The sequence below is a fragment of the Takifugu flavidus genome, chromosome 6, assembly GCF_003711565.1.
Source record: "Takifugu flavidus isolate HTHZ2018 chromosome 6, ASM371156v2, whole genome shotgun sequence".
NCBI lineage: Eukaryota > Metazoa > Chordata > Actinopteri > Tetraodontiformes > Tetraodontidae > Takifugu > Takifugu flavidus.
This window is the reverse complement of record NC_079525.1, coordinates 11,675,654-11,690,480: the sequence shown is the minus strand read 5'-3', so window position 1 is coordinate 11,690,480 and position 14,827 is coordinate 11,675,654. Positions and strand designations below refer to the sequence as shown.

At 42.2% G+C, this 14,827-nt stretch overlaps 3 protein-coding genes across 3 annotated transcripts in view; 1 reads left to right on the top strand and 2 right to left on the bottom strand.

Moving 5' to 3' along the window:
- Positions 1–14,827, top strand: part of LOC130527922 (lysozyme g-like) — a 48,758-nt gene that overhangs the window by 24,225 nt on the left and 9,706 nt on the right. The window lies entirely within an intron of this gene.
- mcoln1a (mucolipin TRP cation channel 1a) lies at positions 1,183–12,021 on the bottom strand. The gene is made up of 14 exons (XM_057036727.1): positions 11,843–12,021; positions 9,353–9,615; positions 8,933–9,100; positions 8,432–8,588; positions 6,878–6,959; positions 6,603–6,699; positions 5,916–6,015; positions 4,964–5,070; positions 4,719–4,868; positions 4,458–4,559; positions 4,162–4,284; positions 3,885–4,091; positions 3,676–3,806; positions 1,183–3,376 (listed from the first exon to the last, which is right to left on the bottom strand). Exons 1-14 carry the CDS (start codon positions 11,871–11,873, stop codon positions 3,340–3,342), a joined length of 1,755 nt encoding a protein of 584 aa, XP_056892707.1. The 5' UTR covers positions 11,874–12,021; the 3' UTR covers positions 1,183–3,339.
- Positions 13,279–14,827, bottom strand: trappc5 (trafficking protein particle complex subunit 5). The gene is made up of 3 exons (XM_057036770.1): positions 14,689–14,827; positions 14,240–14,525; positions 13,279–13,699 (listed from the first exon to the last, which is right to left on the bottom strand). Exons 2-3 carry the CDS (start codon positions 14,507–14,509, stop codon positions 13,403–13,405), a joined length of 567 nt encoding a protein of 188 aa, XP_056892750.1. The 5' UTR covers positions 14,510–14,525; positions 14,689–14,827; the 3' UTR covers positions 13,279–13,402.

The window sequence follows — 14,827 nt, the reverse complement described above, 5'->3', positions numbered from 1 at the left end:
TGACCTGGTAAGAGGACTTCAGCCTTTATCATTTCACCCACATATTTTTTAATTTTGGCTCAACTGAAACATGTGTGCGGTAGTCTTCTTTACTCACTAGCACACTAGTCTCTCTGTTTTCTTAGACAGTTGATTCAGTGTGAGGAGTTTCTGTCATGTGCATTTTCTGAGTTTAGCACAGCGCCAACTTCCTCGTGCTACGAGACCACAATTGCCGTAACTTCCATTCTCCATCCCAACATTCAGCTGCAGCTGCAAAGCTCACAAAAGGAATCCGTGAAAGGGGACAAGAAACACAAAGCCTATTGCAGCTCAAAAGGAGAGGGGAATGAATGGGTCAAGGCATCTGACATGAGCTGGTAAAAGAAGGATCCAAAGCTCTGCGAGTGGGAGGAATGAAGGTTTACCAGAACTCTTTAACCACAGACTTGTCCGTGCACACACTTCAGATCCATCCAATGGAGACGGAGAAAGTGTGTGTGAGTCACGTCTCAGCGTTACCTCCTCTCCCTGCGCTGTACAGGGTCCTGGCAGCTGTTTCATCAGCAGCATGTCAGCATTTCCACTCAGTAATGGGGCCCTGCACCAGAATAAGGGGGAAACCCTTAAACATCAAGTAAACTCAGCCTAGTATCTCCAGAGAAACAAAGGATTTTTGCACTTGCGTGGCCAATAAATGTTACCGACCATCATGACAACTGAAAAAGCTACTTCATCCCCCGCATCCAATAAAGATTGCTTTATAATGTTGTTTCACAAGGGTGTGGCTCAGAATTTCAACAGAAGGCAGCACTAACTGAATTAGAATGGACTGATCGCCTATAAGGTGTTGGAGGGCTTTTAAAGCTACGTGTGTACTGCAGTCCGGACCCTCATCTGTCCAAACGCTGCTTAGCTGGGACATCTGTGCACACAGGACACACATCCTCATGGCTCATTATGTAAGACGAGAGCCTGCAGCAGCAGGCTTCCATTTTTCATGCGAGGCTTGTTGTAAATATAAAAAGCCTTGAACGTCAAGCGGTGAGTGAATGGTGCACGTTTCAGTTCAAGAGGAGATCAAGCTGGTGAACTGGAAGGAGCTAATGCACCATTAGCATCTTCTCAATCCACACTTCACTGTTATTTCTGCCGGGTCTCAACAGATATGGGCGGAATGACAATAAGCCTGAAAAATACAAATACGGATGGTGAGTTTAATATGTGGTAAAGAAAGCATGGGAGCGTCAAACACTGAAATCATCACAGGCTGTGTGCTGAATTCTGCCGCCCATGCCCTTCCTCAAACAAACAGGAACCATCAAGCACCTCCGGAGAGGCCGCCAAACATGATCCATGACAACATTAGGTTAAGTGGGTTGAGGGTAGCAATGCTGTTAAATCATCTGCTGGGCCTGCGTCAGAGACTCAAGAACCAGGAAATGAGCTCAAGATTCTGGTGGGAGGCATTTCATCGTTGTCATGGTTAAAACATGCACAGCCTATGGTAGTTATCTGTTAAATCATACAGTTGTGATACAACGAGGTACAGTACATGTATTTCAAGACACATGAAGACATTTGAAATTCACTTTTAAATATGCATTGATATAATCAGATCATTAAAATACATCAAGGTGGTTGACAATTATTACATATTTATATACATTTCTAAAATGTACGTTCAAAAACACCGAGTCAGACCAGAACTTTTTAGTCTCACGGGCAAAAGACGTGGAAAAACAAACTGCTTAAAGTAATATAACTGAGAGATAATGCATCTAAAATGAGAAAAAACATTTTAAAGAGGAAAAATCACAATGAATGGTAAAACAATAGAGCTTCATTCAGGTTTTGTGGTACATAGGGTCCTCCTCTCCCAACACTCACATTAGTAAGGAGCTAATTTTAGGTGGACAAATAAAATTTTCTTTAAAACGTTTCTCAAATGGTAACAAGAATATAAAAATAAGTCTTAATAAATCAAAGCACTTTTGTAAAACAAAGCAAAAGTAAAGAAGTCATGAAAAGAGTCTGGACCATCATGAAAGTTTAGAAGAGGTCTCCCATGTGGGCTATTAAAAGCTGGCAGGTCATTATTCCACCCAGCTGATGTAGTCATTGTGTTTTTAGCTTAGCCACCAAGTTCCAATTTAAAAAAAAAGAGAAAGTACATAAAACATTCAAGTATCAACTATGATCCAACTGTTGAAAGTAGAATCATTTTTAGGTTAAGGCTACAGGTAAGTTTGGCCATTTACATATTAACCTGTTTGAAACACTTTACGTATTTGTTTTCCTCTAAGCATTTATGGAGATCCCTTAACTATTGTGCGTTCGGTAGAAAGGGAAGAAAAAAGGGCCTTAAAAGGGCACTTTCACATCATTTGTAGTCTGAGACCCTCAATGTGTTGATCATTACTCAAACACATGCAACACAAGACACAGGAAAAATAATAAAGATAATAAATAAAGGGAAGACCGAATAATATTTCTTTGCATGCACTTTTCAAGCTACAAGAAGCCTAAAATTAAAAAAAACTAGGGTTGAGCAGGATAAGGACATCCTGACTATAGGAAATGCCTCTGAATGGTTCACGTGACCGGTAATGTAGGGGCAACATATGTTGCCGTACTTCTCAAGACTGCATCCTTTTCTGGGGAGATTAAAATACAAAACCCTGAATATCGCAGTGTACATGTGAAAATGTGTCACAACTGCAGCTTTTAATGGCTGCTCCTGTAAGATGGGGCCACACCTACCACTTAAACTACCATTGTAGTGACAAAACATAGGACGCAGGACGTTTCCTTCCTGAACTTTACTTGGCCAAAAGCTCCTTCTCCGCCCCCTGGTGGAGAGTCCTCTCTTCACTCTGGTGTTCTTCGTTCTGGGGTAGATTTTCATTCACATCCATGTCACATTAGAAGAGAAAGAACTGGTGTGAGGTGGTGTTATATACACATTGAGGCAAACACCCATTCATTAAGAACTACCTATAGCTACAAAATACTTTTAAATGAAGGGGGGAAACATAAAAAAACAAAACGACTCAGCACCATTTATGCAGCACAACAGTGATCGTGACGTAACCTTTTTGTGGTTTTAACAGTACTGCGGGTGCATCAGATAAACCTAATAGACTAAAAAAAGAGAGATGAGCCCAAGTCATCCAAGATGAGGACCGCAGCAGCCAGCAATTTCTTCTTCATTGACCGAAGCAGAGGGGAAAATGACGAGCGTTTGTAACGCGCACTCTTTCTCCAGTGTGTGTCAGGCTGATGAATGACAGCCCGCCAGGGTCCTCCAGTGTAGCCCCGTGGGTAACAGGGGGCGCAGCGAGGTCACCGACGCCCTCCTCAGTTCACAAGAAGGACGTCCTCATATGTTGTTGTTCTAATAAGAAATAAAAGAGTCAAATAAAAGGCAACAATTTATACACTTGCTTTCTAACCTCATAATAGTGACACTCAGATAAACAGGTTTTGAATCCTTGCTAGAAAATGGCTAAAACACTCAATGAAAAAAATGGCTGGTTTCATCAAAATTCCAGGAATGGATGTTATAGAAATATAATCAGATAATTATAATATATATCATATATAATCAGACATTTCAACTGTCACTTTCTTTGCTTTGCTGCTGCTGTTTAATATTGATTAATCACGCCTTACTTCCCCGTTATACTTCCTCACCTGTCGCAGCAGCAGAAGAAGGAGCACGGAGAGGTCTCCATAGCACGGAACTTCCCAGAGCTGGGAGCGTCCGTGCACTCTGCTATAAAGGCGTGTAGGTCTGTGATGTGGATGGGCTCCTGTGTTTGTTGCTGTGATGGGGGGAAAAAAGGCTCTTATGGTCAAAAACATGGAAACACAACCAGGTTTGAGCCAGAAGCCTTTTCTACCTTGATGGTCTCGTAGGCTCCCGTGATGAGGGCGATGAAGAGTGACAGCACCATGTAGATGAAGAGGGAGATGAAGGTGTACAGGTACACTTGACTGAAGAGCCACACCAGCGTGCTGCTCTCCTGCAGCCCGGAGAATGTCACGAACATGTCGTCGCCATTGATGAGGGAGAACAGACACTCCGACACCATGGACAGAGAGCGGAACTGAGGGGGAACAAGAACCACTTCAGGATGTCTGCCTCCACAAAAATAAATCAGCTGATTGTGGATCCACCTTGACGTGGTACGGTCCCAGGACGATCCAGCCACAGAAGCAGTAGCCCAGATAAATGACGGCCACGCAGCAGCAGAACCGAATGACGTTAGGAAAAGCTGCTCGGAGAGTCACAATCAGGATCTGTGGGAAGAGGCGAGATCTTCAGGCATTATTACGTGAACCACGTGTGAGTTTGTGGTGACCTTCGACCTCCACATTTGAATGGTTGAAATCTGAGCAGCGACTTTTAAAAATCGATTGATTGAGTTTGCATTTATTTTTGTCACATATCAAATCTGGTGTGCATCACTTACATTGTACTTCTGGAAGAATGTGAGGTAACGGATGACCCCCACCCACACCAGGAGTGTGGAGGTCCCCAACAGGATGCCACACAGGTCATATGAGGACATATTCTGTCAGGAAGGAAAGAACGTTACTCGACGGTGACTCTGCATGACAACTACAGATTTAATGATTGACTCCTCAGTTGACAAATATCATGCAAAGGCTTCTGGTATTCAGTTATTATAGGACAGAAACTTTCAAATATATCATTATTTGAGGTGACACACCTTTGATTCAATGCCAATTTTGATGATGCTGCCAGTTATGGTGAGGATGTCACTGATGATGAGGAGGATGTACCAGCCATTAATAAACTCGAACCGGTCGGCCCAGGACACTTTTCGGTCCAGGTTCTCCTTGAAGAAGTCCACGTACTCCTAAAGAAGCACACAGCGGCAGGAGGTGGCGTCATCTTTGATGAAAAACGACAGCAAAAAAGCGGCTTCATTACTGTCCTCCTGTGTTTGCACACCTGTTGTAGCACAATCCCTCTCAGTATGGAGCGTCCACACAGCACCAGAGACAGCAAGCACACCAGAGCCACGGCCACGTCGAACGTGACGCGCGTGTAACTCTGAGCTGAAGGTAGGAAAGAAAAGGCAGAAGCGGCTTGTGATCATTACAGCACGGATGGATGGATGGATGGATGGATGGATGGATGGATGGATGGATGGATGGATGGATGGATGGATGGGTGATGGAGGGAGGGGGGGTGGAGGGATGGATGGATAAATGGATGGATGGATGGATGGATGAGGGAGGGGGGGAGGGAGGGAAGGATGGATGGATGGAGGGGGGGATGGAGGGATGGAAGGAGGGGGGGATGGATGGATGGGATGGATGGATGGATGGAGGGAGGGATGGATGGACGGATGGAGGGATGGATGGATGGGTGATGGAGGGAGGGGGGGTGGAGGGATGGATGATGGATGGATGGATGGGTGATGGATGGGTGGGTGGAGGGATGGATGGATGGAGGGAGGGATGGATGGACGGATGGAGGGATGGATGGATGGTGATGGATGGGTGGGTGGATGGATGGAGGGAGGGGGGGTGGAGGGATGGATGGATGGATGGATGGGTGGATGGATGGAGGGATGGATGGATGGATGGAGGGATGGATGGATGGAGGGATGGATGGATGGAGGATGGATGGGTGGATGGATGGATGGGTGGATGGAGGGAGGGATGGAGGGAGGGATGGATGGATGGAGGGATGGATGGGTGGATGGGTGGATGGATGGATGGAGGGATGGATGGATGGGTGGATGGGGGGATGGATGGGTGGATGGAGGGAGGATGGATGGATGGATGGAGGGATGGATGGATGGATGGATGGATGGGGGGATGGATGGGTGGATGGAGGGATGGATGGATGGATGGATGGAGGGATGGATGGATGATGGATGGATGGAGGGCCTCACCTTGTCCAGAGACACTCGGGTCTTTACACTCTTTGATGGTCGCCCGGCTTTCTAACCTGATCTTCACCTTCCCACTATGAGCTCTGTTGTCCATGACTATCTGGAAGACAAAGACAACGTAAATGTAGAATCGGCCCATATGTGTCAGATTGTAAATCCCTTTGAATCTATTAGATTTGCCGGGGTCGAGACTAATGTTGAGAAGTCTATTGACTTTGATAACATGTCAAGCTCACACAGCTGCATTCAAAGTCTAAACGTTATGATCTAAAAGTTAGTTAAGGGAATGAATTAGTGATAATTGCTGCATAGAATATTGGATGACATATTTGATTGGGAAAAAAACTATTTGATTTAAACCATCAAAAACATGTCAACCAAATTGTCCCATAGATATCAGATATATTAGCTTAATCAAGAAATCATTGTAGTTAGTTAAATTTTATTCATTCTTTATTGGTTAAGGTCCACTAAAACTACATCCAATATTTACCTCAGATGCAGACTATTAATGATGCACCACATTCAAAAGTGTACACACACACACACACACACACACACACACACACACACACACACACACACACACACACACACACACACACACACACACACACACACACACACACACACACACACACACACACACACACAGACACACAGACAGACAGACACAGAGTTGCTCACCGTTATATAAAAAGTGTAGCAGTCTGGAATCTCACTGTTGATGATTGTCTGTAAATTGATGGCCTTCAGCTGGAAATCTATGGTAATGTTAATGAACCTGTAGAGAGAAAATGGGTTATTAACCGAGATGTCAAGCACAGTCGTCCGTGTTCGCGGACTGAACCACGAGCGCAGGCGCTCAGCAGTGACGAGCAGCTGTTTTAATGCTACCGTCATTGAAATTGAGTTAAATCCAGTCGGTGGATGATGGAGGAAAATGAAAAATGAAGCTTTACTTGTGAAACTTGACTGTAAAGTTCTTGTAGCTGTTTGCGAGTTGAACCGGAGGGACGGCCATCGGCGTCACACCGATGCAGTCTGTAAACACAGGAGAGCAGAAGCAAAACACGTCGTTTAAATCATTTCTAATCTGTTCATGATTCGAATAAATAAAAAAACGTGCACACAGAGAAAAAAACAACTCATAGGTGCAGGAGACAGCAAAGGTTTGGGCGACCGTCCAAGTTAGTGCTCGATAGCGCCATCCTTTGGCCGGTATCACAGCTTCTAAAGGCTTTCTGTAGCTGCCAAGAGTGTTTCAGTCGCTGTTTGAGGGATTTGCCAACACCCTCGCCACCAAAGTCTTCCGGTGCTGTGAGATTCCTGGGTCATCCTGCAGGAAGTGAAAGTATGTCCACGGATTGTTAAGGATGTTTAGGTCAGGAAACTATGAGGGCCGTGGTGAAACCTTCAGCTTGTGCCTCCTGAGGTGGTCCATCCTGGATTTTGAAGTGTTTTATTTAGACGATCCTATTGTCTTTTGTTTGCTTGCAGGATTTGGTTTTCCCCTTTCGTCCCTCTGAAATGCTCTGGTGTCGATGGCTGCAACACGACGCCAAAACAAGATGGATCCACCCTCATGTTTAGCTGGTGGACGGGTGCACTCTTCACAAAATTATTTGCACTTTGTTCTCCAAACATACCTTTGCTCTCTGCAGCCAAAAGGTTCTATTTTAACCTACTTTTTTGACCAGACACATTAAAAAAAAACAAAAAAAACCCCCAACAACTTCAGATTTGTTGGTTTGCAAACTTCTGCTGCTGAATTTTGCAGAGTAGAAGCAGGAAAACACTTTTTGTGGGCATGAAAAACAAGTCATTTTCAGAGTTCTCGGCAATATAGAGGGCGCCATGGATGCTGATCATTGGGGGAAGATTAGAGGAGTCTGGGTTTTAACGAAGCTTTGAAACTTGCTTTAATCTTTCCTAATGATGACTGTGAACACCCCATGACCTTAACAAGCGAGCGAAGCTCTGACACCTTGGGCAAAGTTAGAGAGCTCAAATCTCCTGAGGTTCCTACCATCCTTAACGGTACACATCAACAGATCATTGAACCAGAGGTACCCAAACCTTTGCACACTTCTCTACGCATGTCATATTTGTAATACAATAAGTGAATTTAAAATGTGAGGCTGTTTCCCTTTGTTGAAACTTCCTCCAAATTTGGTCAAAACGTAACACAAAAACAGGAGGAAGTGGAACAGTAAAGATAAATAATACCTAAAATATGAAGAATAAAAGATGCAAACTTACTTTTACATTACAGATACAAATACAATTAGGAGTTAGGATTCATGCTAAATGGTGTGTAAGTATTTAGTGTTAAGTATTACTAGTATTACAAGTATTTAGTGTGGTAGTAGCATCTATTAATATAAAGAATGTCCCTTAAGATTCCCAGTATAATCACACCATCTAACGGCAAATCAGAAATCCCGGAAAAGTAAATGAACAACAGCCCGTAGTAACGGTAATGATGTCCACCCATCACACCACAGTTAATGTACCTGTGATGATGTGTGGGTCGATGTTAAAGGTGTCGTTGGCTGGGTCAATCCTTCCCCTCTTGTAGTACTGCTGACACAGCGAGAGGGCGCTACCATTCACACCTACGTCATAGACGTACGCGTAGCGTCCCACTGTGGTCTCTGGCAAGGCCAAATACTGGTGGAGAGAATGACAAATAACCAACAGTGACATTATCCTCTTGTTCAGACAGTTTCCCTGACAGTGAAGGTAAAGAGGTGCTAATGAATGCCTGCGCAATATCATTGTGATTCGAATACAGTAGTTACAAATATCCTAAAGGTGGGTTCCAGCCATCAGGGTACTTAATCATTCACATTTACTTTATCATCTTAATTCAGACTGGATCACAATGCACGCTCCAAAAAATTGAAGTTAGGGTTCAGTGGGACCGTTTTCTGTATATGAATCAATGGACAATTACTCTTAATCAAACACAGGAACCAAAACTGGTGGTTTCCGTTCATTGACCTCTTACGCACCTGATCTACAGCGTAGAAAATGTGCTCGTAAACGTCGTTCTGGGTATAAACGGCAAAGGAGGCGTCCGAGGACTCGTCATAGTCTTTGAGAAAAAGGTGCTTGAAAGTCATAGTGTTCTCCTCCTTGAAGGTCACCACTACCTGGTTGCTGAGGCCGAACATCACCAACTGCAGCAAAGGAGGGAGGCTTTAATTATTTAGGAGGAAGTGAGGATTACAGAAGTGTGCCAACATTTGTACTCTGGTAAAGAGAAGCTGAGAACCCAGTACAATCGTCCCTAAATACACCTATTCAGTAACTTATTGCTACTGGTCTTTATAGGTGAACTGCATCAAAACTTAGATCAGAACATGGAGTAAATGTTTCACAAATGCAGACCCAAAAATGAAGGACCAGTTTAGCCGGAACATGTTACTTACCTGAGCCGTGACAATAATGATCTTCAGCAGTTGCAGGATCAGCTTGTAAGGTTTGCGGCCTTTGGCGTGAAATTTATCGCAAGGGCTCATGAAGAAATACTTTAACTTCCTGCGCAGACATTCTTCTTCCTGATGCGACCCCAACCAATGAGGCGTCGTCATCGAATTCAAGCAACTGTCGCTGTGGCCGCTGTCATATTTGCTGCTCGGTTGGTCGCCGTCCCCGCTGAAGCCGTACTGAGCCTCAGGGCGGGGTAGGCCTTCTGGGTGGAGAACAAGAGTGTAAGGCCAGAGAAAACAATTAAAAATGACCTGAAACAGCTTCATTTAGCCACAAACATGGAAAATAATTGAGCCAATGGGATCAATTGTGCAGTTGGGATCAACAGTGACTTAGTGGGGCTCCTTTTAAAGCTTTGCTCCACCTTCTTCCTCATGAACAGCCACTTGATTAACACTTTTTTACCGATACCACTGACTTCCGTAGAACGATCTTAAAAATAATCTGACCCATGACAAGAGTCTGCAGTACGTTTTTGAGTCACTGCTGAAATCTGCACTGTCACTCAATTCACTGGCAGTTGGAGAAGAGAGGCAGATTCTTGAGATGATTGTGTAAGAACTGAGCCATAGAAAGTCATAGAAGTATGTCCAGACTTGATCTGACTATCCTGCCGCCAGCAAGGAATAGTCGACAGCCTGACATGTATTGTAGAAATACACATGGAATGATGGAAGATAAGTTGCTGCATAAAAAACAATTCTTTAAAATTTGCCACACTTTAACAGAATAAATAACACAGAATGGTTAATGGTTGCATTTGTCCCCAATATGTTTTTTTAAGAAGAAGGCATCAATCAAATTACAAGAACTTCACCAACAAAGACAAGTAATCAATTTTGGTACTTTTGGCTGGTCATATTTGGCAACTTTCCAAAAAATATGGTTTAGTTCAGATGTTTTAAAAAGCTTTGAAAATCTATAAAGACATTTTAAAAAGCTTTGTTTATGCATCTTAGGTTGTCAATAAAGTCCAATTCAGGCAGATATTGCTGTAATAAAAGAAGGGAAAGAATGCACTGCTGTTTGAGCAATAATCCAAGAGCAAATCACCTGATTAGTAGAGTTGACTGGCAGAAATGAGAAGTGAGACAGGAGAAAGGCACTAAAGTCCGCCAGCATTGCGAGTGAGAATAAACTTAAGAACAAAACCCAAAATATGTCAAACAGGAGTGGAAGGCCTGGCAATGAGTGCTGCAGAAACCAAATCATGAAACATCTGTAGGTCATCATATAAATCCCACTGGTTAGATTAACCACTGCTTTTTATTTCATATTAGAAAATCTGCTCAAAGCATTAATCCAGCTAATTACTTACTTCTGCTTGTCAATGTGCAGTAAAAGTAAGTCAATGTTACTGGCAGTTGTGTTGCTGGAAAACAGTCAATGAGTATTTTTCAGCCTTTGCGGGTCAAATCATAAAATAGCTGCCCTTGAAAAATATGTGCTTGTGTGACAGGACAGTAATGGAGAGCATTTGAGGAAGGAACAGGTATGCATTTGCATGCTTTGGTGACACATTTGACAAGAAAACACAACACACATTTACTTATCAGAAGAGTGTGTCGATTGCCAGATAGAAATCAGACAAAGACAAGTGGCGGCAGACATCCGACTTTACTGCTAAATTTGACACAAACCGACTTAATCTTAAAAATAATCTGGCTCTTCAGGTTCATTGTCGTGTGCGGAGCAGTGGCAGAAAATCCAATGCTGTAGCATGTCTGCCAATCAATGTCCTGCTTCGACAAACTGGTATCAGCGTCACAATCTATCTAGCAACACAGTATGCACCAGGGCCAGCTGGAGTTTGTGGAGCCTAATGGAACCTAGAACTTCTCTAAAACTACAAAATGCGTGAATTATCTTGAGTCAAAAATAATTCACATATAAACTGTATATTTATGTACCAGCACAGATTAGTGGTAGGCAGAGTATTTTGCACTATTGCCTCGCAGCAAGGTCATGGGTTCTATTCTCAGCAACAAGGGGCCTCTGTTTTGAGTTAGTTAGCTTTTTTTTTTGGCCGACAGTAAAATTCCAAAACGTAAGTGAAAGCTGGGGGGATATTGTGATTTAAAATCGTTAGTTTTCACAGCTCTACTGGCCAATTTCCTAACAAAGATTTCACGGTTGCACAAATGGTGCTTCAAAAGGACTCCAAAGACCGAGACTCCACACAATGCGCAGTCGCACCTTTTTAAATAAGGGTTTTGTATGACAGAATTTCTGGTGTTCTAAACAGCAATAACAGGTAAAGATAATAAAGGGCTGTAGATGCAATAAATGACAGTCGAGAAGAAGCTGACCGGAATGTTTTGAGTGTCGCGCCAGCAGCGGTTATCGAAAACATATAGTATCAAAACAAACAGAAAAATGAAGCTGTGTGAATGAGCAGAGAGCAATTTCATAGAGAGAAAATACGTTACCCGGGGACACTTCCGGTCCGGTCGCTGCCATATAATGACTTTCAGATTATAGAAAGTGTCAGCTACAATTCTCAACCTGTTAAATGATTTCACCGAGAAAGCGATGAAATAACTGGGCCGAGCTTCTTTACTGATGTTTAGCTTCCTCTTAGATCATGTGACCACCATGTGACTATGTCACGTGACGGTGTCTCCACGGGACTCTTTTCCCGCGTTGTTCGATTGTTTTTGACCTATCTATCTATCTATCTATCTATCTATCTATCTATCTATCTATCTATCTATCTATCTATCTAAACTGAATGTGTCTGTCTGTCTATTTGCTCCTCAGACTTGCTCTTGAAAACACATATATTGTACTTGGAAATGAGTACATCATCCATCCATCTTTCCCAATAAGGGTGTAATTATTGTAACTTTTTTTATTTTTTTTACAATGATTCATACTGTCATCAATTCTTAGAGGTTTCTGATATACTGTCAAGTCTGTAGAAAATATCTGAAAAGTGTGGTTTTTAAATTTCATTTTCATGAAAACAACTACAGGCCTTAAAGTAAGGCCTACATCAATAAAACAAGATTTATTTTGCAGTTTTGTGACTGTAGTGGGTCATTGATTGTAAAAATCCAGATTTAGTCAGCAATCTGCATGTATAAACCCAGTGTTATAAAGGCTTTCTATACACCAGTTAAACTACTGTAGAAACTGTTCTGTGGTGGCTTGATATAATTTGTAGACAATCAGGTGTGTGAGTTGAGTGTATGGCCGAAGAGAATACTATTATGCACAACACTTAATTGTAGCCCCAATAACCCAGGGTTGGCATATTTGCTCTAACTAATCATCCTACCTCTGGAATGTCTTATTTGCACATCTTATTTGCACCTTATTTTTTTCTTCACACTGTCCGACACTCCTCCTGTACATAATTTTAATTTCTGTATATACTGTACAATGTACATAGCAATGTACATAATATTAAGAGTCTTTTTATTTTTTTTATTTTAGTACTTTTCTGTATTGTACACCACGGGCTACCGCTGTAACGTGCAATTTCCCCGATGTGGGATCAATAAAGTCTTTTATCCTCATCCTATACTTATCCTTGAATAATAAACAGAACCCTTGTAGGATACAGCTCACAGCTTATCCTTTACAAATATAGTGAAGGGACTTGTACAAAGGAATAATAGTGAATATATTGGTAAAATAATGTTGAGGTTGTACACCAGGCAGGAGGCTTGGAGGACCAAAAAGCATACTTATGGATGTAGTAAAGGATGGTATAAAGTTAATCAGTTAGTATGAGAGAAAATGAGAGCAGGAGAGAAATGTTTCGCAGGTAACTTGGCTACATTTGCCCGTTAGAAACCTTACTGAAGTGTACATAAATGTAATGTCACATTTTAACCGAATCTTGTAAATAATGGAAGAATAGATCTATTGGTGTTTATTGTAATTATTGACAATTTATTTCCACTACAAATGATTATAATCGCTATTCAAGAACACAGATGAGTTGAAAATACAATAACACACGGTGAAACATTTGTGGTGCTTTATCGACCTTCCAATGCTTTGTCTCTAGTGATCACTGACTCATTGAATTTGATCATGAGTGTAGTGCCCTTGTGCCAGTGGACAGTGACCTTGGCAGGGAAGCCGCTGTGGGTGAGGATAGCCTCCACAATTCCTCCAGTGAAGGCCGCACAGTTCAAGGTGCTGTTCTCTTTAGGAACAGAGATAAACATGTTGACCAGCGGCTCCTTTTCAATAATGTAGTAGGTCTTATCATCGTCATTAGCCTGCTCGAGTTTGTCCGCCTCTTTGCCAAACAGGGCTTTCCAGATGGAAACCTGTGAAGCAGAGTTAACAGTAAATAAGATTTGATTTCATGCTATATTAAAGCTCATTAAAATTAATTCTTTAACAAATTAAAATTGTGGAAATTAAAAAGAGTTTGTTTTTCTTAGAAATGTCTCCTAGATTTTTCTATTTATATAGAAAATTCACATTCCAACTCAAAAGGTATATACTGTGTGTGTGTGTATGCATGTGTGTGTGTACACATTCATATACACTGCAAATATATTCTGGCTACATTGTTAATTCTATATGGATTGAAATATCAATCTAATTATTTAAATATAAGGTATAGTTTCCTCTTTTTGGGTTAGTTGATGATGTTTTTGGCCAAATGTTTTACTAATAACAGAAATTATGTGCTTAACATTTCAGACCCAGTCAATGGAATGCTGAAAATGCTCTGAGATTATCATAATTAGCTTTTGCAAAAATAATTCTAAAAATATGTCGGAAAAAGGGAATTAATCGAACAAATAATCAGCAGAACTGATCGTAGACTATTCGGATTTCTATTAGTCCGTTCAGCCTACCTTAATAAACAACAGTATATTCAGCACTTTCGTCTCCCTCTTCCCGTTCTTCTCCCTCAGCACCAGCACGTCCAGCAGACTGGCTCCCACTCGCTGTCCCAGTTCGGCCAGACGATTCTGTAGTTCGGTCACCGAGTACACCCGGCTCTGGCAGTACTGCACAACTTCCGAGAACAGCAGGGCGAATGCACTCACACTCACCTCCGTTTTAGGTCTACTCAGAGGCCGCTCCAAAATAGCCGATTTGCCTCTGGTGAAGCGAGTCTCCATTGTTAATGAACAGGAGCTGGAGCGATACAGAGAAACGGGAAACAGAACGCTAAGGTCAGCGGGCTAATGCTGACTAGAAACACAAACAGCACAAATATTAATGATCACGCGTAAGCAATATTTTTCAAATCCTCTAACTGTCATAAAAAGGCCATTTAAACCACAACATAGCCACTTACCCAGATTATCCTCTGGTACAGTATTTTATTTAACTTCCGGTTTTGACGAGACGTCATTCTTGTCACGTGATTCTCCAGTTATTTTTCTTCTTCTTCTTCTTCTTTGTCGTCTTCTTCTGTGAATTTCGAGCAGTACGTG

Excerpts from the sequence above, each read along its gene's own strand:
- trappc5 (XM_057036770.1), bottom strand. The coding sequence starts at position 14,509 with ATGGAGACTCGCTTCACCAGAGGCAAATCGGCTATTTTGGAGCGGCCT. Across the intron at positions 13,700-14,239 it reads ATATACTGTTGTTTATTAAG|GTTTCCATCTGGAAAGCCCT; the intron begins GTAGGCTGAACG and ends TCTGCTTCACAG.
- mcoln1a (XM_057036727.1), bottom strand. The coding sequence starts at position 11,873 with ATGGCAGCGACCGGACCGGAAGTGTCCCCGG. Across the intron at positions 5,071-5,915 it reads CCCGAGTGTCTCTGGACAAG|CTCAGAGTTACACGCGCGTC; the intron begins GTGAGGCCCTCC and ends TCCTACCTTCAG. Across the intron at positions 4,092-4,161 it reads TGGGACCGTACCACGTCAAG|TTCCGCTCTCTGTCCATGGT; the intron begins GTGGATCCACAA and ends GTTCCCCCTCAG.